Source organism: Periophthalmus magnuspinnatus, chromosome 11, assembly GCF_009829125.3.
Source record: "Periophthalmus magnuspinnatus isolate fPerMag1 chromosome 11, fPerMag1.2.pri, whole genome shotgun sequence".
Lineage (NCBI taxonomy): Eukaryota > Metazoa > Chordata > Actinopteri > Gobiiformes > Gobiidae > Periophthalmus > Periophthalmus magnuspinnatus.
This window is the reverse complement of record NC_047136.2, coordinates 11,537,802-11,563,654: the sequence shown is the minus strand read 5'-3', so window position 1 is coordinate 11,563,654 and position 25,853 is coordinate 11,537,802. Positions and strand designations below refer to the sequence as shown.

Genomic DNA, 25,853 nt, shown 5'->3' with positions numbered 1-25,853 from the left:
GGCCTGCTTTTTAAGACTCTTTTTAAAATTTTATTTGTTAATATGTCCAGCCATGATAGTAGATATAGAATGATGGTATGAGACAGATTTCCTTTAGACTTGCAATGAACATGACCTTATTAGAAAATTACTTTGATTATGCCAAATTAATTGATTGCAATTAGTTGCATTTAGATTAAAGCTTTGTTTGTCAAATACATTCAACATATATAAACCATTCCAAACGTTTGCCACCTTTTTACTTTAATGTTTAGTTATGGGAGTTCTAATGCAATCTGAGAAACGCCTTTTATTTGTTATATTGATCACCAGTCTCATACAAAAAGCTCTTTATTAGAAATAAGCGGGTGTGCTGTTATTGACAATGAAATGTATTCTACAAAATGCTAAGTGGGGATAATAGTATTTGCAGATTGAGACGGTCTATGCTATAGTAAAAGCATTCTCCAGATTATACCGGTACATCATACATGTAACCATATACCATATCATTGACTTTGCAATCTCCACTCCAGTCTTTTACTTAATACGATGTTCAACTAAAATGGGTAACTGAAAGCTTACATCTTATCCACAGTAATAGAATATTTAAACTCAAAAGCGGGCACTACATTTCAAATGGTAAAGCTACTCGTGCAAAGTCATCACAGTGGTCAAGGCCACCGCGCTGCAGTACAGTGACTAAACTTGACGGCTTACGTAATTTAATTACATAAACCAATGAAACTGACCTTAAACACGTGTAAAACAATTCAGAAAAAAGCTTTGGTTGTTTTTTGTGGGTCATAAAATAAAATAAATCCTATTATTGCTACTTTAATACAGATTTGTGTACAGCCTGTCAAACAGCAGTTCATGCTGAATCTCAGAGAATCTCCTCGTCACTGCACTTGTTCCAGTCTGTTTGCCCACCTCCTCTTCTACCTGTCCCCTTGGCCTCCCCCCGTCTCCTCCATTCTGCCCTCTCTCTCTCGGAGCAAGTGTCTGATGGAGGAATTTTGGGTAGACAGAGTGCTGGAGAGGAGGGGCATGAGGATCCTAAAACCCTCCCGAAGCTCCTCCACGTTCTTCTCCAAACTTAGGATATGATTGTCCATGTCCTCTCGGCAGCCCTGGACCTCCGCTAACACGTCGTACATCAAAGTCTGCATCTGCGTGTTGTGAATGTAGTGTAAAAGAGAAGACCAGATCATAAATATTAGATGCCGCTGTGGTTTGTAACACTGTCAGAAAAGAATGTGGATACACTTGCCTCTCTTACCTTCATTATATCAACCAGAGAATTTCCCTGATCAGCCAGACACCGCTTTTCCATTTTCACCCTTCGAAGTCTACACAAACAATTTACTTAACACACACGTTTGGTTTTGGTAGTTAAAGCCTCGTCATAAAAAATGTATCATTTTATATGGTTTATACCATAACAGACCAAACCAATTTAACATTTCCCACTGTATTGAAGTAAAGGGGTTTCCTACATAACAATAATAAACACTGTGTTAAAGGTATACCATGTAACTTTTCTGATGGAGGGTCTGCCACTTGCTTGTGTCCATTGAGATGCCATTGACTTGCCTGAAATGCTCCACAGTATGGCATTTTCTTGTCTTTATTCGATTATATTATATATGTGGTTTATTGATTGAAACCTTTTAAAAACTTGCATTCTGCTGTGAAGGGGTCTCTTCTCCACAGATCTAACCAGTAACTTCTGTGCTCTGTGACGTCATCCACTTCTCGATAGATATGTTTAATGCCATACTGTCGAGCATTCCAAGAAAAGTAATAACTTCCATGGAGACAAGCAGATGACACACCCTCTACAAGAAATGTTACATAGTTTAACTTTAAATGAAACTGCAAAGACTAAAAGCAGTGGTGACTAGTCATTTGAAGAGTATTCAACCAGGTTTATGAAATTATAACACAAATTAAATGATGAATACATTCAGCACTGGCACATTTCCCTCAGTCAGACCCAGGGCAGCTGTGGCCGCAGAAGTAAATTTAAGTTGGGCCACTGTTTTGTGAAAGTAGTCAAGTCTGTAAAGGACATTATAAATCCTTGGGTCCTTAGGTCTCTATTGAAAAATTCATACATTTTCGAGTCTAACCTCCACTAGTGTTAAATAATTCCTCTCAGACATGTGGGAAATTCTGAGCTGATTATTAAGTATATTTCATTCATTCATTCTCTCACATTTTATGGTGATTGAAGGGTTTAGGGTAAATTAATTTATCAAAAGTGCATTAGTTACTGTGCTGGTGAGTGATCCACCATGTGCTTGGATCCACCTGTAGTAGTGTCACTTATTTTCCCCCATAAGGATAGAAATAAATTTAAAGCAGTACTGTGGAATATTCCAGGCAAAGCAACAATATCTCCATTAAGACATGAGGCTGGACCTTTCACCAGAAAAGTTACATAATGCACCTTTTAAGAGATTAAATTAGGCTCTAGGTTTGTCTTATATAGCTGTCATATTCCTCTGTGATTTCTGGGTGCAGGGGGGTCTTACTGGTGGATGGCGAGCAGCAGTTTTCTCTGGTGATCTCGGACTCGGGTCTGGTCTTTTTGACTCTTGAGCTTTGCATGTTTGTAGATCAGCCAAGTCTCCCTCAGCACATTTGCCGCAGCAATTTTTATCTACGACAAACACACAGTTCGACACACGGGAGATATTTTATGTTTATTTTCAAGAGCCAAGAGTTATTTACTGGACAACTTCATCGATTCAAGCATTAATATTAGAAAATATATCGAGCTCAAGATGCAGTGGTAATGCTTAAGTGATTTTATGTCTAATTGTGAAGATTGAAGCAAGATAGCAGTCAGATAGTAGCCAACACATAATCAAACCTGACTTCATGAACTTAAATAAACTTTGACTTTTGTTTACTTTTTGAAGGTTAAAGGTCGTATATTATGCTAAATTGATTCTTGTGAGCTTTAAGCCATGTTATAATACTGTTACCTCCTCAAAAACATATCTGGAATTGTGTCCATTCACACATTAGTCTGTCTACATTTTCAAAGCTCAAAATGAGTAGAGATAAAAATGTGTAAACTATTATTTACTATCATCATGTTAAAGGTCAATTCTAGTCTCTGTGTTTTTATAAAACTACATACCACTACTTTATATTATATAAGTAAACTTTGGTACATTACAGTGCCCTGTCTGACCCATGGCGACCTTTACCCTTTTGGTGATGTGGGAGTCCATCATGAAGTTGTGGACATGTTTTTCGGCTCGAGTCAACTCCAGTTTCCTGGCAACCACCGCAACCACCAGCACCGTGCAGCCCGCCCCCTGTGCACACGGGACAAGCACAGTTACATCATCATTTATGGTCTATAAGAGACCTAGTCCTAGTTTAGACTTTTCATCTTCTGATATGTTACTTGGTAGTGTGGTTTAAAGGTTCGTGCTCTACTCTGCCACCATCTTGCTTTCATGAAGATGTCACTGAAGTTTTCCACAAAATAGCATTAAACTTATCTATCTCCATGGATATAAACAGGTCAAGGCCAAGTTACAGGTCATGTGGAGAGGCAACAAGAGTGATGAATGGTGAGATAATTAAGGTATTTTCTTACCAATAAAAACCTGGTGTAAACAAAAAAAATGTAAGATAGACACGTTTAATGCTATACTGTTGATCACACAATATCATCTCCTTGGTGACGGACCCCCCACCAAGAAGTTACATAGTGCATCTTTAAGTCCTATTGGTATTCAGGCTTAATGATAGTCTTGAAAATTCATGTCTTACAGATTACATCACTAGCAGAGGGTGCAAGACTATGGCCGCTGTTAGTGCTCTAAGGAGTAAAGCATTTCAAAAGATGGTAAAATAATAGCTCTAAAGTTAATATGCTTTTCAGAGTAGGGTATTAGAGCACAGACATGTTCAGAATGACTCCTAATGTTTTACCTTGAAAAACTGAAAACAGAAAATGAGGAGACAGCCTAAAATGCAGAATTATCCTAAACAAGTTTTGGTGAGGGAAATAATGTTATAACATGGTTTAAAAAGTAGATTTAGCATAATAAAATATACAGGACCAAAATATAGAAACACAATAGTGATTAAGGCAACAGTATTTGTAGTTTTTACCATGATCCCAGTGAGCAGACAGATGCTCCGGCCGCAGTATGTGTGCGGCACCACGTCTCCGTATCCGATCGACAGAAAAGTGACAGACACCATCCACAGTGCCTCCATGTAGTTACTGCTCAAGTCCCGGTAGTTATGATGTCTGCAAGAGGCCAGTAAACAACTCTAACCAAAGCCACATTTTTGTACTCTAATACTCTAACTAATACTATACAGATGGGTTTCTGACAAGGCTGCAATTGATGACTGATAGTTATTTTTTAAAAACAGTACTTTGGGCAGAGACAGGGGGTAGGTGAAAAAAGAACATTTATGAGTACTTCAATTCAGTACAATACAGGATTACTTGAATATTCATAGAATCACTCAAAATATAACTTTGAGAATATAAAGGTGAGGCAAACTATAATCACATGGGTTGAAGTAAATTTTGCATGTATATTTTTAAAAAGTGCATTGTGCTGAACTGCAAATCTAACCACCAACCACTAACCAATATTTTAATTCAATTTTGTTCTAACAATGAACAAACTTACAAGGTAATGTTACTTAATATTACATTGCTGTGTTTAATTGAGACAAGTGTAATTAGCCAATAGCCATATCATATACAAACAAACAATATGTTAAAAAGCTTTGGCTCAAATCTCACTTTGTATGGCCATTATAGCCCCATACCTCTCACAGACGTGCAAACCCCAGGCTGCCACTATCCACAGAGAGACGCTGAAGATCATGAGCACTGTCCCGGGATAATTCGTCATCAGTGTTTTCCCCACAAACCTTGTGTTGAAGTGAATCTGGAAAGGACAAACTTCCATTTAATATTTCACAATTTCAACATAGGGGGTCTATTTTGGAAAGCACCAATCTGATTACAATTATATAACAAAAAGCAGATAAAGGATGTTCCTAATCTAGCTCAAAGCAAGGACAGCGGGTTTTGCATTGGCAGGACACATGGAGGTCGTTTTTTGTCACTTTTGAATGGAGTTTTGAATGGGGGGTGGGGGGATTATCGTGGGGGGAAGTATTATCAGGGCAAGCGCAGAAGCGAAGGAGAGCTAAAGCTTTGAGGATCGGGACTCAGCGCAGCAATGGTCACACCTCAATAGTGACTTGTCTACAGACCTCTCGGCCCACCTAAAGGCACACACAAACACAGGAAGCTGCATAAATGGTTTAGAGAGCAGACAAGATCTTCAGCTGATATGACTTTAAATGTATAACTATATTCAGTGTGTGATCAAATCAAATGCCTTGTGTACAGCAATATGCTCTAAGTGAACTATTTATTATGTTGAAGTGAATTTTGTCAGGAGACTGTAAAAAAAAAATCTAAAAAAATTCTTCCCCAACATAATCTAACACAGAATACCACAGTACAGAATACCAAATTGAACACTATACGTAGTTGACTTAAATAGTTTGTTAGTGGGTTAGTCATTTAGTTAATGTAATTGGTCCATCTGTATTTTGGGTCTTTGTTAGTGGGTTTGATGCCTCCTGAGTCCATGTTTGTGTGCAGTCACCTTGTTAAGGGCCCCGATGCTCCGTGACGCTGTGTCGGTGAAGAGGCGACTGTGGAGCATCATGGCACGCCCTAAAAGGTACAGCCGCAGGAACATGGGCAGTGCCAACACGATCTCCAGCTCCGTCTCAGAGAGCGATGGCTGAGGCTTGTTCTGCTGGAAGTACGCAGCCAGACCAACAGGGTACGGATGGATCGCCACGGCAACCAGCTCCAACACAATGAGGGTCACACGTTCTGTTGTCATAGCGATACGCCAGTCCTCCGCTCCGATATCGTGGACGTATAACTACAGACAGACCAGGTATGACTTAAAATAGTGGTGGATGATATGGAAAAAAATGTGTATCACAATTTTCATGGAATCAGACAATCATGCAGACTTTGTATTTTTCTTTTGTCTTTAAGAGGTAAATAAAGGCATCTGATTCCCACTTCACTGTGATTGGTTAAATCCACCCGTCACTCATTCAGAGCCTTACAGAGGTTAACCAATTAGACAAATGGATGGGAAAAAGCGTTGATATATATATATATATATATATATATATATATATATATATATATATATATATATATATATATATATATATATATATATATATATATATATATATATATATATATATATATATATATACACACATATACATATACATACATAGATAGATATATAGATATAGATATATAGATAGATATTTCCATTTTACACTCAGCAAATTTCAAAAGTTTTAACATCAAACATTTATGATACTACTCCTGTCCTGGGGCAGACTAGCAGGGATGTGGCAGTCATTTTGGTCCAATAGACTGTGATCCAAAACAATCAAATAAGGGTACATTCACACTTGTTCCTATTTGGCCCTAATTTTATCCTTTCAGTCCTAATGTAGACTTGGTTTGGTCCTCTTCTAGTCCTTATTTAGTCCTGGTCTAGTCCAGGTTTAGTTTCAGTTTTAGTCCTGGTTTTGTCTTACTTTTGATAAGGTGAATGTGCAAGAGTGAGCGCATCTGAAGACAATGATAGACAACTACCACAGGCAGTGTGGGCAGTCGGTGAAGAGGCTTGCTCAAGGACACAATGACAGTGTGCAATAAGCCTACTGTTAGAGGGAATTGAACCACCATCTTCAGTCCTTTACTTTAATAGATAAATACTGTCATGTTTTAATCTACCACACTAGTGTGTATGTAATGTAAGAGAATATATGAGATATGTGTTTTATAATGGACACTGAGGGGGTTGTGGGATGATTAATGAGAATTACGCTGCAGCTCTTAAATGCTCCTTAGACATTGGCTTTGTCATGATAAAAATCCACCCAAAAGCCCCTTTAATGGGCAATTTAATACCATTAATCAGACTGAGACAGACGTGCTCACAATACATTTTCATACAATTTATTCATGCAGCATGATTTGACCCTAAAACGTAGGGCTGTGCAATTAATTACATTTTAATCAAGATTCTGGTATTGCTTTTTTCTTTTTTCTTTTTTTGCATGAAGAGGTCCACAGCCTGTCTGTCAGTAAAAGCATGCGGTTTGGAGCAGATGTCGGACTTTGGAGGAAGATTTTTTTTTCAATATTTTTGTTTTTGTTTTTTTGTATTTTGTTAAATTTCAATGATAAAGAGTCTACATAGTTTACTTTCAGGAAATCAAAGATAAAAGATGAAAAGACAGGATTGACCTTGAGCCGTAAGGAAGGAGGCCGAGGACTAGTGGGTGTGAGAGCCACTGTCCAGGATGAAACATCCAAGATCCATAAGTACATCAAGGACAAGGCCCCAACAGATGATGTGCTCAACGAATGCCTCAGACAGTGGAGAGGAAGAGGTGCTGGAGGTAACATCATGAGAGGATAAGCCCCTGCATGGGATGTACCACCGGAACATAACTGAAGTGGCTGATATCAAAAATTCCTTGAGATAGATGGCTTGATGTACAGCACAGAGACACTTCTGCTGGCTGTACAAGAGCAGGCCTTGAGCATTAGAGCAACAGAGGCCCAGCTCTGCACAGTCTACACCTTGGGTCTTGTCTGGTGTAGTAAAGAGACCCCTGAGACAATCCAACACATAACTGCAAGGTGTAAGATGCTGGCAGGGAAAGCATACATGGAGCGGCATAACCAAGTGGCGGGCACAGTGTACAGAAACATCTGTGCAGAGTACGGACTGGAGAACGATCGAGCCAAGATCCTGTGGAACTTCCAGATACAGACAGAATGTTGATGGCGAACCAACCAGACATTGTGGTGGTTGATAAAGAACAGAGCAAAGCCGTAGTGGTGGACATTGCAGTACCAAATGATGGGAACATCAAGAAAAAGGAACATGAGAAACTAGAGAAATACCAAGGGCTCAAAGAAGAGCTGGAGAAGGCCTGGAAAGTGAAAGCATCAGTGGTACTTGCGGTCATTGGAGCACTCGGGGCAGTGACCCCCAAACTGGAGGAGTGGCTACAACAGGTCCAAGGTCCAATGAATTGTAACCAAACCGTGGCACTGTATTGAACTGACTGGACAAGGTCAACTCGGACAAGCCTTGGAAAATATAATTAAGCCTGATCTTGATAAATGGCCTACTTTAAGTAGCTTTTCCTCTATCTTTGACTGATCAACAGACTCAATCGATGCCTAGGTGGGCTTCATAGTTAAGCTGATTTGTTTTCAAGATCAGATTAACTGTTAACCATCACAAAAATTAAAATAGTCCAAGAATTCTGAACTTGATCATTTATATTGGAGGCAAATTCACAATTCACATTCAAGTTAACAGTTTTATGTTTTCCTACACCAGTGGCTCCCAAACTCTGGTGCACGTACACCTGGGGATATGCAGAACAAATTAGGAGGTATGCAAAGAATTTAAAGAAAGAAATGTTCATTAGGATCTGAATACATTTTCCAATTAAATCCACGTTATTTTGGACATTTTAAAACTGAGACAAATGAGATCAAACTTAGGCATGCATTTTATAGTTGGTCAAACTCGTAAACTGATATAAAAACTATACATACTGATTTGAGGTATCAGTTGAACCCTGGCATAGTTTTTGAATGGTCTGGTATAGGACCATATGGAAATAATAAATACAACACTTTTATTTTGTCAAAAAAGGTAAAAAATGTTTTACAGTTGTGCGATTCAGTTTAATGTGGCTTCACTATTTTTAATTTAATTTCTTTCACACTTTTTTCTGTCATTCTAATGCTGCTTTTGTTAAATCGTCACATTTTTATATATATTCCACCTTCAGAGTGCTTTTAACACTCCACACACACTTTCATACACCAATGTACGCAGACACTGGGGGTGAGGTGGGTTAAGTGTCTTGCCCAAGGACACAATGACAGTATTCATTTGTGAAAGCTGGAATCACACCGGTCGTGCCTATTTTACCCTGCGAGATCCTTTGGTACGAGATCTTGTCCCATTCCTGGTCTTTAGTCTAGCCCTTTCACAATAATTGCTATATTGCCTTACTGTCCAATATATAATAATAATATAATAGAACAATTGTTTTTAGGAGTCAATATTTATCATATATACTTTTTCTTTGTACTAGTCGGCAACTTTTCTTAATTTTCCTGCTGTATTTTCTTCAACAATATATCACACTTCAAAGTTTGTTATAATGGCAGGCCTATATTGAGCCTTTTCTGTAGCATCAAAATCGAGTTGGGAATTTCAGTATTATGATAAATGGACATCAAGTCTGGAAACATTTTGGGAGTCAGTTCTTTCATACACGGTCCTTAAGCCCTAATCCACCATCTGATGCAGTATTATGCAAAACTACACTTTTACCTGAACTTCACAGCAGTGGTATGCGATGATGAGCCCCACCAGAATAACTGTGGTGATGCTGATGATGGACTTCAGGGCCAGAGAGTACAAAGAGCTCTGCCAAACAAAGTATAGATACATTACTGCACAGAATAACACCATAATCTAATATGCAATAATACTTAAAGGGTCAGTGACATATTGTAAACGGAAAAGCTGCATTATATAATTTGTTTGTGGAAGTTATAGATACAGAAGGCATGTATAAAAGGAATGATAATTTAATCTTTGTACAGAAAACTAGATATGGAGTCCATGATCTCCTTTAGTGGGTCATTTTAAAGCGTAAATTGGATGTATAGTATTACGGCTGTGTAATTAATACAATTTTAATCAAGATTCAGTCATTTCTAATTGTTAGTCAGCTTAGATCAGCTTGGGTCTTTTTAAATGAGCAGTCTACAGCCAATCATCGCACATAGAGTTCAGACTGAAGATAGATATTGGATAAGTTTTGTATCAAATGGCTCTAATTAAAATTGGTATTGTTCAAGACTGATTGATTTTTGTATCACATAGACCTTTATTATTAGCAAAGACCAAAATCTGTTATTTTGTTCACTTTAATATTGTTAACTTGTATACAAATTCATAGCATTGGAATTGCACTTTTCTTTAATAGGTCTATACTTTTGTGAGTTTCTATATACTAGATAGGAAACTGTTGTGTTTGTTTGATAATTTGAGAGAAGTTGTAGGTATATTTTTTTCCTTTTGACTTTTCCTTTCCAAGTTTGCAGAAGCACATAGAACCTGGGCTTCCATATGTAACCAACTTCATTTAACAGGGCTTTGGAATTAAACTAGTCTGGCTTGTGACAGTTATCCATGGGTTTCAGAATGATTTGAAATTAGAACAGTTGTTATAACGATTAACAATTTGAAACAAAATTTTATATAGTCGTCAAAATGTACCGGAAGTTAAAATCCCTGAATAGGATTGCCATAAAAAATGAGACAAAAACCTCTTGTGATTTCAATACCCTCTTGTGCGTCCATATTTGTCTCACTAAAAAGGAGTAATTATCCCAAATCATCAGCCTCTTCAGAGAAACAGCTGGCAGTTGAGAGAACAGATGTTTTATGGAAAATTACAGCAGCCATTTACACACACTGACAACACTTGAGGAAAAAAAAAAAAAGAAAAACTGAACGATGAGAAGAAGGAGAAGAAGACCTTCATAATTCAGGTCTGTTTTTCATTCATAACAAATTAGATCTTTATTTCCTTCACTGAAATGTCAGGACTGAGACAGCAGGGCAAACTCTAGGTTATTTAAAACCAAAATCAATCAGAGGATGGTGCAAAAAATAATGCTATATTTATATTATATAACTTGGAGAAGAGTGGATGTTCTTTATAATTGAGGCAAGTTTTAGAAATCATTTCTAAGAACTAAAAACTAAATACTGTCCTGATATCAACACTTACATTAACCCGACTATGAAACAAGTGAATCTGTTAGCACCATGTTCATAATAAAGGGGGTTATGTTTTATCATTTTCACATGCTTCACTGGGACCTTCTACAAGCTTAACATGTAAAAATCTAAAGTATTCTAGACAGTAAAGAGTCTTTTCTTAGTCCATATAAATAACTTATTTTGTCAAAACAAAAATAGTGGCTTATCTGTGTATGAAGAAAAGTAACTGATAAAAGCAATTTGAATCACACACTGACCGAAAAACAGGCTTCAGGCTTCCTGATTTGAAACAGACAGTAGAAGTAGTGTAGTGGAAATTTTGTGTAGTTGAGTCAGTGTGTTGTTTATTCATATAATGGAACAGTGCATATCAATGACCATCAGTATTTATAGTGTAAATATACCAAAGCACCAAGTTATAAAGAGCCTAATTTTGGACCTCCTATTGAGTTAATTCTAATAAAACAGGGAATTCGACACAACTTAACACAAGTGACTCAAGAAGGGCTGACAGCCTTAAGTCATCTAACAGTTTTATGTAGATTGTAAGGATTTATATGGGACAGTAACAAAAAGGAGAAGTTAGTCATTACAGACTTTAAATAGACAGTAGGAACATATCCACGCATCCATTCATTTTCTTCCGCTTTATCCAGGGCTGGGTCACGGAGGCAGCGGTTTCAACAGTGAGGTCCAGACTTCCCTCTCCACACACACTTCCACCACCTCTTCTGGGGGAATCCCGAAGCATTCCCAGGCAAGCCGAGAGACATAGTCCCTCCAGCGTGTCCTCCCTTTCCAGGGAGGCGTCCAGGAGACATCTGGCATAAATGCCTGAGCCACCTCAACTGGCTCCTCTCAACATGTGACTGAGCTCCTCACCCTATCTTTAAGGGAGTGCTCAGCCACCCTGCAGAGCTCATAACCATAGGTGGGATGTAGATTGACCTGTAAAATTAAATCTTTCAACTTAGATCCTCAACAGTCCGATGCAGCGACCGCATCCCTACGGATGCTGCACCGATCCACCTGTCAATGTTAAGATACTTGAACTCCTCCACTTGAGGCAGGGATTTATTTATATATTTTTGTATTTATTTATATAATAGGGACAGTGCATACAACCATCTGTAACTGCAGTGTAAATTTGCCCAATTATAGCAAAGGTGCCAATTTTCATTCTAATCTAGATCACCAAGATCCCAAAACTGTGAACTAACCTTGCTGTAGACGCTCCAGGACAGTTCGGTTTCCATCACCATCAGCACCACCCCAAATATCCCCACAGCCAGAGCACAGTCATTCAGCCTCTGTCGCCTCAAAAACAGGCTCCTCCTCCGCACCAACCTCCACCCAATGTTATGGGTCCTCCAGTATGGGTCGTCATTGGCTTTCGTTTTCGAGCTGAGATTGAGCGGGTTTGGTTTGGGTCGTTGGCCTATAGGCAGTAGGGTCTTCACTTCCTGGGGTGGATGTTGTGCCTCCTCTTGCGGTTCATCATCTTTGCTTGTGATGATGATTTCCGGCAGCGTCTGGCGTTCATGCATTTCAACGTTTTCAGAAATGCTACAAACTCGGCTCTCACCATCTTTAGGTTCCATGAGCGGCCTGCAGTGTCCCATGTACGGTGACCCAGTCTGCGATAGTGGGACATCTGTAAAAGAAGTTACCCTTTCTTGCAGCCTATGTCCACTAATTGTGTTTTTATTTTTACTTTTGTGGCTAACACTTTTTGATCTCCTGTCATGCTTCTTGTCTTTGCCTCTTATTTTCTTACTCGGGTGGGGGGATGATGGTAAATACAGATGTCCATTGTAAAGGGGTGTAGTGGCCATAACTTGGGTCCTGTCCATCCACACAGTAGGATCAAGTGGAGGTTGGACTGTATGATGGATGCCACATTGGGAAGAGCAGGCTTGAGGTTGTAGTATTATTCTCGGGGGCAGTAGAGGGCGTAGTGGGTCCTCTGCTTCCTCACCGTCAGGGCCAGACAGGTTCAGAGAGGGAGAGTGCTCCATGGCAATAGACTATTCACCTGTTGAATTATGGAGAAAAAGGAGACCTTAGATCAAGCACATAATAAAAAGTATAAGACAGCACTTGGGTTGTTGACATCTCCTATATATTGTGCAGTGGTTTTGATGTTAAATTTTAGGTTCTAGGATTTATGACGCGTATAGCCTGGCAAGCCATCTAGCTTTCTCCATGAATTCTGAATAAAGAGTGCCTGTTATTGCTCCATAATAGATTTGCTTTCCTCTTATGTGTTTTTGCTGAACCAGTCCCGAAGCAGAGGGGAGGGGCAAATGCAATTTTTCACAAAACAAATGAAATTGTGACCCTACTGCAACAAACCTGCAACTGTACTTGTAATGTTTGAAGCACAATACCACAGAACCTGGCCTCTAAAAGCTTTTACTGGAAGTAACATAGCCTATTGTCTCCACTGGTAGCAAACGAGCTAACAGCTTTGCCTAGTGGCGTTATCTTCTTGTCTCCATGAAGAAATAAGTTTAATATCATGCTGTGGAACAGGCAAAGCAAGAACATTTCCATGGACAAAAGCAAGTAACCGACCAGACCCTCCATAGAGCATCTACATAGAGCAGAACTAAAATCAGGCTATGATGCCCTTAATGAGACTGTACATTTATCCAGGTTTGGGGCCAGCAAAAAAGTAGGACTTGTGACTGTATTTATGGAGTTGCAGTTCACAACTATTGGATACAACCCAGCTACCACTAATCCCATAATGAAAAGGTGAATGAGTGAGATCTAGAGAATATCAGTAGTAAAGACTCTTATCTGAGTTTCTGACAAACTAAAACATACTTTGATAAAATTATTGTAGCAATAACCGTACCTCTTTTTTCTATTTCAGAATATAAACTTTTAAAATATGCACAAATTTCTCTAGCAGCACAATACTTAGCCTGCACATCCAGATTAACTTCATGAGCAATGAGATACTTGTCTAACCCCTCCCATTCTCACTTAAGGCCGATTTAAAATATTAAATTGAATTGAGTTCATAGTGCATAGTTCTTCATAGTGTCAGAACTTAAGATGAGACTATATTTATACTTTCAGTTAAGTAAAAATAGTTGAATTCCTACCCTCAAGTATCCTGTCTGAAACAAAATCACATAAACGTTATAATCCAAATAACCCAGTTCAAATCTCTGCTCAGTCCTCCAGTGGTTAGGAAGGTCACATCTGCCTCGCGGAGATGCTCCAAGTCAAATCCTTTTGCAAAACTTCCAAAAAAATTCCACAAATGACAAAAATAATGTTCAAGCCTACGGGGCAAAAATAAAAAAAGATTACACTCCAAAGTCAGTCTCTGTGTGATGAACCAGAATCAGTCCATTAACAGCGTCTTTAAGCTCCTCCCACAAGTTCAAGGTTACGCCTATGACGGCATTGTGCAGACCAGTGGAGAGCCTATGCGTTTTCCAGTATTTTCTGCCGTTGTTTTGCCTCTTCGTGCTCTGTCAGACATGTCTTTCATATCTGTCTCCGTCCTCCTTAAAGCTTCACGGCTTAATGACGGCAAATACTCTAAGTTACAGATGTTGCATAGAGCCAAAGTCCAAGACCCACTCATCTGTTCGGAGTTTTTTTTAGCTAAAGGATTGGCAGATGCAAGCGGGTGGCCCAAATAAGTCTGAGGAAGATGTCACTTACAATTTGTATCAATCAATGCAGTTTTTCCTCAACTGGGTAACAAGAACTGGGAATATAATATGAATAGCACAATGTTTGATATCAATTCCAGAGATTAGTTTGTCAGATTAATAATGAAGAGGATATGTGATATGGAAAAATCAAAACCTGTTAACCAAACAATATGGGCCAAACAGTGCGTCTCTAAGTATTAAGGTTTAAAGTCATAACAATGACATTGAGCGGTATCATTATTTATCTAAATCCGGGCGACAGATGGGTGTGCAGATAATAGAGCTCAGAAAGTAAATGGAATAGGATTCGACGGGACAAGAGAGGGGGGTAGAAGGGGACTAGGGGGGCGGTTGTAGCAGGATAAAGAAGAAGGCATTATCTAATCTGAAGATGTCTATGGGAAGACATCGAGAGAGGAACAATGGGGTACGGGTGTGAGAATTTGATGTCCATGTGTTTTTTGTGGCAGAGTAATAGACCCTGGTTTGGGACAGATGTTGTGAAAGGAACTGAGGGAGGAGAGTGAGGGAAGAGAGGAGGATTTTAGCTTTTAACACAAACTGGTAAATACAGATGTCGAGAGCCGGCCGGGTCGCTGGGGGTCATATCAACAGGAACAAAATTATGGAGCGTTTACGTAAAACTGCAGGAAGTACTCACTATTTTACAACAGACAGTTTTTAAATTTATCTATCCAAAAGTGTATATTTCCTTTAGTTTAATTAAATGTTAACTCCAAATGTTAACAAAAGATGTCAAACTAAATTGTCAGCATGTCAACTGCTCATTAAGTACCAACAAGCATAATGAATAAATGTATAAACCTCAACTGAGTCTTGGCCATAATGAGAGTCCTGTATCGTCAATATTGTTGGTTGATGTCATATTTCCAGATGGGAAGCAAGGTTAATGTTTCATATTTTAATAATAATATCTAAAAAGGTCATTCACAAATGTTGAACTGGATAATTTCTATTGGTGACTTCATCCTAGAACTCACTGTATTACAACAAAAATCTGCATTTTAACAATACTGATTTTAGCTGCCCCCATCTGTATTCAATATTGTTGACTGAAACCACGCTGTAACCTATTCCTGCAAATAAGGGTCTTTGGTGGGATACATGTTGGTCAAAGAGCATTGACAGACAAATAGGTACAACTATAACTATAACTTAAAGTAGTTTGCTTACATTTTTGTTATGGTTCCCAAGCCAATGATCCAATCAGAAAGCTGAATGACCTGATCATTTTGGGTTGCCAGATACTATGGCTACAATAGGATAGGTTCAGCTGGGGTTTGAGTTTAGTAAATATAGCTTTAACTGACACAGTAGTACACATAATAACAACACTTTGATTAGCCTTAATGAAGCATGACCAAAGGCTTAATTCTTAATGAACAAATTTAATTAATCAAAAAAGATTAATTCAGACTTAGTAACTACTTTATAAACAATTTAACCCTGATCGCTTAACTAAGTAATGACTAAGCCTGATTTTGTTATTAAGTCTCTGTTCATTCAGTCTTTATTAACGCTAATTAAGTTGTAGTTATTTAAAAGTGGAACCGTTTAACTTTTACATGGCAAAAAGAGGGCAAGATATGTACATAGTACTACAGAGAGGACATGTGTCTTTATTTAAAGCAGCCCATCTCAACCCTATCAATCTTTCTGGTCCAAAACGCTATGAATTCCTCACGCCTGCTGTAGCCCTAGGCCAAAATGACATCTTTCAAATTGGATTACTTCCCATTTTAAAATAACCAATCCACCCATAATCCTATTAACACAAACTCATAGTGTCCGGTCCTCAAAATGCATGTACTGTACAATATTTAGTTATAGCTTCTTTGGCTTAGATCCATCTCTGCAGCAGCAACCATCTTCCCCTATATCACTGCGGCTTCCTTAAATTATGTTGTCCCCTTTTAATACCCCAACGTCACCCGGATATATGCACATCTGCAAGACTTCAAATTAATTCACGCACTGCGCCAGACCCAGTAAATCCTACCATGGCAGTAGCAAGTAGTCTAAGTATGTCAATTCTTCTTATGCATGTGGGGCCCGAGCCAGCCCTGTCTCGCAATTAGTCTTTTCTATTGCAAATCATCCCGTTGACGGCTAAGAAGCTGAAATTAAACCGGGGGATATTTTCAGCGTACTAATTGCAGTGGGCTGGCAAATGGCGCTTATAAGCTAGGAGCAAGTCTTTCTGCCAGTTCATCTTGTGGTAGTGATATTAATTGCAGGCGTCTCAGCTACATGGAGGCATTTATTAAAAGATAAAGTGTTTTTCTCAAAGGGGGAAACACTGTGCTAAGTCAATTTTATACGATACAAGCCAGAGGTGACTATTATGCTGTATATTTTCTGTCAGTTAATTTGAATAAACCTTAGGAAATAAACAAGATAAGCGGTGGTAGACATTTATAAGTGCCTGAAATAAAAATGGGAGATTGATGAAATTTAGGGTTACACTGACTGCAGACAGTGCAATGTGGAAATGAGATGCTGAGTAACTTTATTGAGGGTCACATTTTGTAATAATTGCATTGTGGGCCCTAAACTGGTGATCAGTACAGTGAATTATTCAAATGAGTTTATTTACCTTCAAACCTTTAAGATCTGGATCTAACTTTTTGGCATTGTGAAAGTAGAACATTTCAAACTTCTAGTAAAAAAAAAAAAAACAACTTTTGCCATAGTTTGATTATTTGGGTCAATTCACCTGGAGGCTTGAGATGAAAATTGTATAGCAAAGGGTTCAAGTAATTCTAGATTATTTTGAGATATATGAGTAAAAAACAACAACTAGAGGTCAATGCACCAAGAATAATTAGTTTTTAGTATAAAATATAGGGATATTAGAGCCCATGTACAGGTGAGGGCAAAAATGTATTTACCTATTGAAGATAGGAGCTACTTGGCAATTTCTATTTCTAAAAATTTCTATTTATTATTTATACATAGGGTTATCAGTCTGGTCACCACTCCCACTGTCGTGTATCGAGCCTGAATCAAACATGATTGTTGCAATCAGATTAGTTTTGTTTTTTGTCAGTGACATTTGTAAAACGAAGGAGCTCATTGGCCACTCATCATTTACAAACAAAATCACACGTCTCTCACCTCAGATTAACAGAGTTTACTGCTTTAATCATTGATTCTGCAGAAATCGTGAAGTATTGAAGAAGTGTGTATTCTGGATCCCAGGCAAAGGGACTAGTACTGCCTTGGTTGTGGTATTAACTCACCATATACCAGATCAGTCCTGTTTGACCAATGCCTTTGACTTGCCCGTTACATAGCAAACATAGGCCATATGAGTTCAGGAGTTCAAATTAGCATAATAGTAGGATCTGTCTGTTCAGATACTTATATTTTATCTCTTGTCTGTTACATCTTGGATCACAGGCAATTGCTGTTTGCCAATTGTTTTGTTTGCCAGCACTGGAGAGTTTTTTCCTTTCTGTTCAATATAATTCAATCTAACAAGCCCCACTGTGTCTATTTGGAAAAACAGATTACATTTTAGCTTTCTACAGCTTCCACTATGGGATGAATCATTGAAAGAAAAATCATCACTGCTCACTGAATACTGATATTTGTGTAAAACATTCTTGAATATATTGTCAATCTGTATGTCGACAACCACTGGCCAAGATATCCATTGCGTAGTTAGACTAGGATAGCATCATTACCCTCTATTAACAATATGTACAAATGAATATGATTTTGTTATTGTAAATTATGTAGTTTTGTAGCGTGTTGGTTGTCAGGGTGAACTACAAATCAAAATTCAACCCTAACTTCCAAAGACAGTGAATAAAATACATTGACAGATTTTGAAAAACTACTGTAACTATTGTAGTCTTAGTTAAGTTCTAATAAACCAAGACTATTCTAAAACGATTAATCTCACTACCCACTTTGTGATTTTATCTGTGAATGTGCTATATAAATAAAGTTACTTACTACTAGAGCAGGAGTCAATGAAATTTATTCTTGGTCGACTAAAGACGTGTACTTCTTCTTAGCATGTGGTTCCAGCCAGACAGGATACCTTGGTGTTTTATTATTATTTTACTGTTCTTTGCCTATGTGTTGTATTTCATGTATATCTGCTTGTTTATTGTTGTTTGTGTGAAGCACTTTGGGCAGCTTATATTTTAAGTGTGCTATATAATTAAAATTGAATTGAACTGCATTGAATGTCCTGCCGATCTGTCGACTAAAGAGGAAGAGGGAGGTGCAAAAACTAATATGATCTGACCATATATTTTGCATGGGAGCAACAATGTATACAGAAAAAGTACAAGGAAACTATGTATTTATAATATTATATAAAGACTTGACTCACTTAAAATTTCTGCTGTTGTCCCATATAAATACCTCGTCCATAAATAAAATAATTAGTCAACTGAGATAAATTTGGTTGACTACGGCACCATCAACGATTAATCTACTAAACGACTAAAGGCCAATACGCTACTTACTAACTTACTTATCATATCAATAACCTTAGCCTAAATGAGTATCTATTTTATATACTAATTTCAGTATCAATTAGCATTTTAGCATTAGCATTTTTTGGACAAACTTTAAGAATACCACACTTCTAACCTTGAAGTTTATGCTAAACTTTATCTGGAAGCCAAAAGTTTGTGATAATGAATTTGTCAAGTTTTGACTTCAGCAAAATAAAATGCAGTTTGAGCTGACGGGTGGTATGCCAGAACAGTTTGTCCCTAACTCCATTATAAAATTAGTCCAAACATATGATTCTGCCAAGTGCATCTTAATTGTGATACTTGGTGTGCACTGACGTAAAGTTATTTGGCATCCAGACCAGGCTATTTTGTGACAGCTTGCAACTTTACATCAAGTTTTATCTTCTACTTTCATATTCAGTGTAAAAGCATGTGAGATATTGATCTTGACACCTCCTTGCCAAATTTTGACCATAATAAGTGTATAAGCCCTAAAATGTTGATGGCTTTCAACACTTCACATCATAAACTGTTACTGCACAGAACAGACTTTAGAAAATCAGCAAACTTAACACTCAATTTGAGCTCAACAAAGAGTACAAGTGCAGGGGTAAAAGTCAGTAAGTATAAGTTTTTTACTTGAGAATAAAAAGTAAGTATTGTGTATTGAGTACACAATATCATCAAATTTCACTACAATTGTATAAGGCTAAACAATATTGGAAACAGTGGTGATATGCAGTATGGGTGTGAAGTATTTGCAATATCACATTATTAAGAATTTTTATTTTACTTTCTGACACAACAAGTTAATTTAAATTACCGTATTTTCCGCACTATAAAGTGCACCTAAAAGCCTTTAATTTTCTCAAAAACCCACAGTGCGCCTTATAATCCGATGTGCCTTATATATGGATCAATATTGGTCAATTATGACACCCGTAGTCAGGAGGCATCTCCGAAGTAATAGCGGTAATAACCCTTTAAGGACTGAGCACACTATGGGCCAGTATAGCTCACCTAGACCTACACTTTTATTATTTTTTAGCCATAAAAATCATGTTAAACGAAGTATCAGAATTTACTGCATTTTTTCACACAACTACCGTATTTTCCGCACTATAAGGCGCATCGGAATATAAGGCGCACCTTCAATGAATGGCCTATTTTAAAACAAATTTCATATATAGGGCGCACCGCATTGTAAGGCGCATAGAATATAAACTACTGTAGTATCTGGGGTTGTGTTACGCATCCACGAGATGGAGCTGCGCTAAAGGGAATGTCAACAAAACAGTCAGATAAGTCAGTCAAACTTTATTAATAGAATAAAAAAAAACGTTCTGAAAACTTTGTTCACTCACAAAACAAGTTAATGCATCACAATATAGTAACTCTCGAAATAGTGCAACGCAATAACAATAACTCAACGTTGTTCAAACGTTAATGTCCATATTCACAATATCTCCCAGCCTTGTTTAGTTGTAAACACGTGAAAGAAACACGTAAAGCTCACTTTTTCAGTTCATTCCTCATTCACGAATCCGTCGAGTTCTTCCTCTTCAGTGTCTTTAGTTGAACAGTTGGTCGAGCTCATTCAAAGTGCCCGATTCCGTCTCGTCAAAATCGCCATTATCCGTGTCGCTGCTGTTGTCTAACAGTTCAGTGACAATTCCTGCCTTCGTGAAAGCTCGAACCACAGTTGAGACTGATATATCAGCCCAGGCATCCGCAATCCATTGGCAGATTGTGGCGTATGTCGCCCGGCGCTGTCTCCCCGTCTCCCCGTTATCCCTATAGCGTCGGATCCTATCGTCGCCGTTAGACTCGCGGTTGTGGACTTTCCAGCAGCGTAACTCCGCGCCCGGTCGTGCTCTCATGTAAATTCAAACGGCGTCTCAAAGCGGAGACATGGGGCTATTAAATATTTTACCGTCATTACGGTAATCTGCCTCTGTTGTCCTTTATTCCATGCGTAAAAGAAAAAAAATACGGATGGATGTGTAAAATAGAAGTAGTTGTGTGAAAAAATGCAGTAAATTCTGATACTTCGTTTAACATGATTTTTATGGCTAAAAAATAATAAAAGTGTAGGTCTAGGTGAGCTATACTGGCCCATAGTGTGCTCAGTCCTTAAAGGGTTATTACCGCTATTACTTCGGAGACGCCTCCTGACTACGGGTGTCATAATTGACCAATATTGATCCATATATAAGGCGCATCGGATTATAAGGCGCACTGTGGGTTTTTGAGAAAATTAAAGGCTTTTAGGTGCGCCTTATAGTGCGGAAAATACGGTACTTCTATTTTACACATCCATCCGTATTTTTTCTTTTACGCATCGAATAAATGAGTGAAAATCCCCGCAGCCCCACGCTCTCATTCGTCACCTTCGAGGGACAACGGAGGCTGATTACCGTAATGATGGTAAAATATTTAGATAGCCCCGTGCCTCCGCTTTGAGACGCTGTTTGAATTTACATGAGAGCAGACTGGGCGCAGAGTTACGCTGCTGGAAAGTCCGCAACCGCGAGTCTAACGGCGACGATAGGATCCGATGCTATAGGGATAACGGGGAGACAGCGCCGGGCGACATACGCCACAATCTGCCAATGGATTGCGGATGCCTGGGCTGAGATATCAGTCTCAACTGTGGTCCGAGTTTCACGAAGGCAGGAATTGTCACTGAACTGTTAGACAACAGCAGCGACACGGATAATGGCGATTTTGACGAGACGGAATCGGGCACTTTGAATGAGCTCACCCAACTGTTCAACTCAGACACTGAAGAGGAAGAACTCGACGGATTCGTGAATGAGGAATGAACTGAAAAAGTGAGCTTTACGTGTTTCTTTCACGTGTTTACAACTAAACAAGGCTGGGAGATATTGTGAATATGGACATTAACGTTTGAACAACGTTGAGTTATTGTTATTGCGTTGCACTATTTTGAGAGTTACTATACTTGTTTTGTGAGTGAACAAAGTTTTCAGAACGTTTTTTTTATTCTATTAATAAAGTTTGACTGACTTATCTGACTGTTTTATTGACATTCCCTTCAGCGCAGCTCCATCTCGTGGATGCGTAACACAACCCCAGCTACTACAGTAGTTTCTATTCTATGCGCCTTATAATGCGGTACGCCCTATATATGAAATTTGTTTTAAAATAGGCCATTCACTGAAGGTGCGCCTTATATTTCGATGCGCCTTATAGTGCGGAAAATACGGTAAAACCATAAATGCCTTATTTTACTTATGTTACTATTTAATCTACCCATAGACATGTGGAGTACATTAAACTTCATACAGAGACCCAGCCTTTCCAATCTAAGAATCCAACCCAAAAGCTTCTGGCTGTGAGGCAAGAGTGCTTACCCCCATGTCTCCACTGACCCCTCACACTGATATACAGGATAAAGCATTTAGAAATGGGCAATATATTGATACCAGTATAGGTAGCGGGTTCATAATGATTTTAGTAAAATTTTCTGATATATCATGATTTGTGATCTTAACTACAGATTTACCTCAGTTTGCGAGTCTTGCCATGGGTTTTAAAATACTGATATTGCTTCTGGAGGGCCGCCCGATGTATTGCAAAAGATTGATTTTGGTATAGTAATGGTATTGGCATTGGTATACTGGTATAATAACAGAATAACTATATTACAGCAACAAAAAGTATTCAATTTGACTGAAATGTATTTTAGTTTACTGACTAATAATTTAGCTAGTATTCCATTCTGACAAAAAGTGTATTAAAACATCTATATAATATACTCCAAAACAAACTAGGTTGAATATCGCGTCTTTTTTCATATCTTATCATCTTAAAAAATCCATATAATTAGACCATCCCTAAAGCATTTCTTTATAACTGAGAATCAGTTGTTTCCACCAATTCTCTGCTCATCTTTGCTTAAGTACATTAAAACTATCTAGTCCTTCTGTCTCTGTGCTGAGTGGATGAATGGGCGTGGGTCAATAGGCAGGCCAGTGAGTGGAGGGGACGTGTGTCAGCGTGGAAGCAGCCTAATCCAATCAGGGCAGTAATTAAACAGAGTCCTGATGACTGCTGCTGTCCAACTGTGGCATTCAGCGTTTAACATGGAGGGCTTTAGCTCAGTCTGCCAGCTCAGGCCAGGGCCATTACAGCAGTTCAGCAATTAGAGGTGACACAGAGGAAAAAGCAAGTAAGAAGAGGGAGGAAAAGCATGATTATGAAATCAAAAATCTACGAATGAAAAGAAAAGTTAAGATCTTCAACTAATCAGATACTTTTAGTGTTTAAATATGGTACAGCAATATAATTTTAAAGTTGCACTATGTAACTTTCCTGGTGGAGGGTATGCAGCATGGCATTACACTTATCTGTTGTGCATAAAGAAAAAGAACAAAAACAGAAATTGTTACTGTGAGTAAAGCTGTCTCTCAACAGATGTAACCTCTAATTTGGCCTGTTGGCATTACCTGCTGTCTCTATAGCAACAGAGTTTTAATGTCATACTACAGGAACATTCCAGGAAAGTAGTAAAATTTCCAGGGAAAGAAGCAGGTAGCAGACTATCCACCTGAAAAGTTACAAAGTGCACCTTTGAGGGTTCTTTCAGTAATCTTTAAATTATTATGTGTGAAGTTGACTAACAATGTGAGAAAAGGGAAAGAAAATGTTACCTAAATGAAACACTTATCTAGACATGCGGCTGTTCCAGATGCTCAGTTTCTCCTCACAAAAAACTCCAGTTCCTCTGGAGAAATTTAAAGCTGTTCCCCAGAACAGCTTCTTTCTTCCCCAGGCCCTCCTCTTTGTAACTGACTCCTCTTCATGTGGGGGAGCAGCGGCTCTACACTGAGCTGCACTGATCTCAAATGGCACCCTGTGGAGAAAATGCATTTGTTACTTGTTGCTTTTGTTCATTAAGTGAATACAGCAAAAAAAATAGGCCTAACTATTACAATGAGAACTATGGCTTTTGTTTCAGCTCAACATGGAGGTGTGCATTATATAAAAAAAAATGTAATATGATAATTGTTTTGAAGATATGCAACAATATCTATTGTCTATCTATTAAAAATTACAACAAAAAACTGCTGAGTAAAAATAAAATGAGCAGACACATCAAGTGTAATCTTACAGACAAGGATACAAATTGATATTTTGGCACTTAATTTTATGGTCCATTCACGTTTCTTGCAATCCTTCTCGATCCTCAACCAAGACATTTACAGGCATATTTTCCTGATGCACTGTTAAAATACTGTCTGAATATCATTATCGAGAATTTAAAAAAAAAAAACATATATAGATTTAAATTTTTGTCAATATTGTCCATTCCTAGCTCACAGCACAATTTTCACCACAGCAGAGAGCAAACCATTTCAAATTTTAAAAAGTAAGTACTGTAATTGTTGAACTGGAAGCACATCCTTTGTCAGACACACACAATTGGGTTTTTAATGGCCCTTAAACCTGTGGGCCTGTACATTATTCTCCTTGTCACAAAGCATTACTCTGCTATGGGTCTGGACATTCTACTTGTGGTTTCCGGCTGGTCATTACAAATTCAATTATTTCTTACTTCGGAGAAAGCTGATTATCAAACAAAATCTATATTGATCACCTTTCATTCAGTGCCAAACTCAAACTTAACTTTTTCTAATTGTTGATTAACGAATATTTAATGGCGGAAGTGGAGCAGGTAGGTCAAAGGTCGCGTGCTAAGTAACGTAAACTACTGAAACTAAGTACAATTAGGCCTAATCATTTTGAGAGTACACAATCTTTTTAGTAGACGATTAATTTCGATGATAAAATGTCGGTTTGTGTCGTTTAGCGTACAGTCATAATCTTTTTAATCCATTTTCCTCAGTGCCTTATTATCCGCTAGGCCTCCTGATAAATGCACTCACCGCCCGTAGCTTCACTGTTGCTTTCTAATTATCTAAATTTCGCAGTCTGCGTGTCCCGCTCAGGATTGCATATCGCTGCTCTTCATTTCTCGTTAATTAACCCACAAACTTGCCTCACTAAAACCAAAATCCCAGTGCTGTTGCCTGTCATTACAAACTGCAGTTACTGGAGCCAACCACCAGATGTCACCCACGCCTCAGTGCGCCCCATTTTATGATAGTTTTCCGCTCCACGCGACAGATATTGGCGCAATTACCGTCACGCACATACAGTTTCCCATTTTTAAGTATATATATATTTTCAGTATTGACTCAAAGTGTGTGTTTTTCCATAGATGGGAAGCAATTTCATAGTGATCCATTGGCCGTGGCTTTTCCTTGGTGTATCCGGTGACTGGGTCATCCTTCTTGGCGCCTCCGAGGGCCGCTGTGTGGCGTGTGCGCACCCGACCATGAATGCACATCTCGGGGGGGAGCACTCCTGTGGATGTCTGGCAGTTTGCTGGTTCTTATACCGAAGGGCAGCACGAGTAATAGGGTAATCTATTATACAGTCCAACTCTCACTCTCCCTCCCTTGCCCTCTATCTCTCTCTCTCTCCTCGTACCTACGTCTTGTGCGCTGCCACTGTCTTTGCGTCAGCATTTCGTGAGGACAAATGAGAAGTCGAGTTTAACTGTGCACATTCGCCGTGGGACTCCTGCAGACAAGCATTTTCTCAATTAAACTCGATGCAGAAACATGAATGTCCCGGAAACTCACGAGACCTCTTACAAATGGACCACAAATTGCCTACTTGGCCCAGTGATGGATCATATTATAGATCTAGTT

At 38.5% G+C, this 25,853-nt stretch overlaps 1 protein-coding gene across 3 annotated transcripts; it reads right to left on the bottom strand.

The window, feature by feature from the left end:
* Nucleotides 1–314: 314 nt before the first annotated feature.
* Nucleotides 315–25,214, bottom strand: LOC117378521 (small conductance calcium-activated potassium channel protein 1-like). 3 transcript variants are annotated; one of them, XM_055225462.1, is made up of 11 exons: nt 25,023–25,214; nt 23,787–23,989; nt 12,152–12,966; nt 9,468–9,563; nt 5,655–5,942; nt 4,801–4,922; nt 4,123–4,264; nt 3,204–3,314; nt 2,520–2,647; nt 1,262–1,331; nt 315–1,151 (listed from the first exon to the last, which is right to left on the bottom strand). In XM_055225462.1, the coding sequence occupies exons 3-11, from the start codon at nt 12,947–12,949 to the stop codon at nt 921–923; spliced, it is 1,986 nt and encodes a 661-aa protein (XP_055081437.1). In that variant the 5' UTR covers nt 12,950–12,966; nt 23,787–23,989; nt 25,023–25,214; the 3' UTR covers nt 315–920. The 3 variants fall into 3 exon arrangements, with proteins under 3 accessions (XP_055081437.1, XP_055081436.1, XP_033831025.2); XM_055225461.1 differs by lacking the exons at nt 23,787–23,989; nt 25,023–25,214 and adding an exon at nt 14,048–14,121; XM_033975134.2 differs by lacking the exon at nt 23,787–23,989 and having other exon boundaries at nt 738–1,151; nt 25,023–25,042.
* Nucleotides 25,215–25,853: the final 639 nt, after the last annotated feature.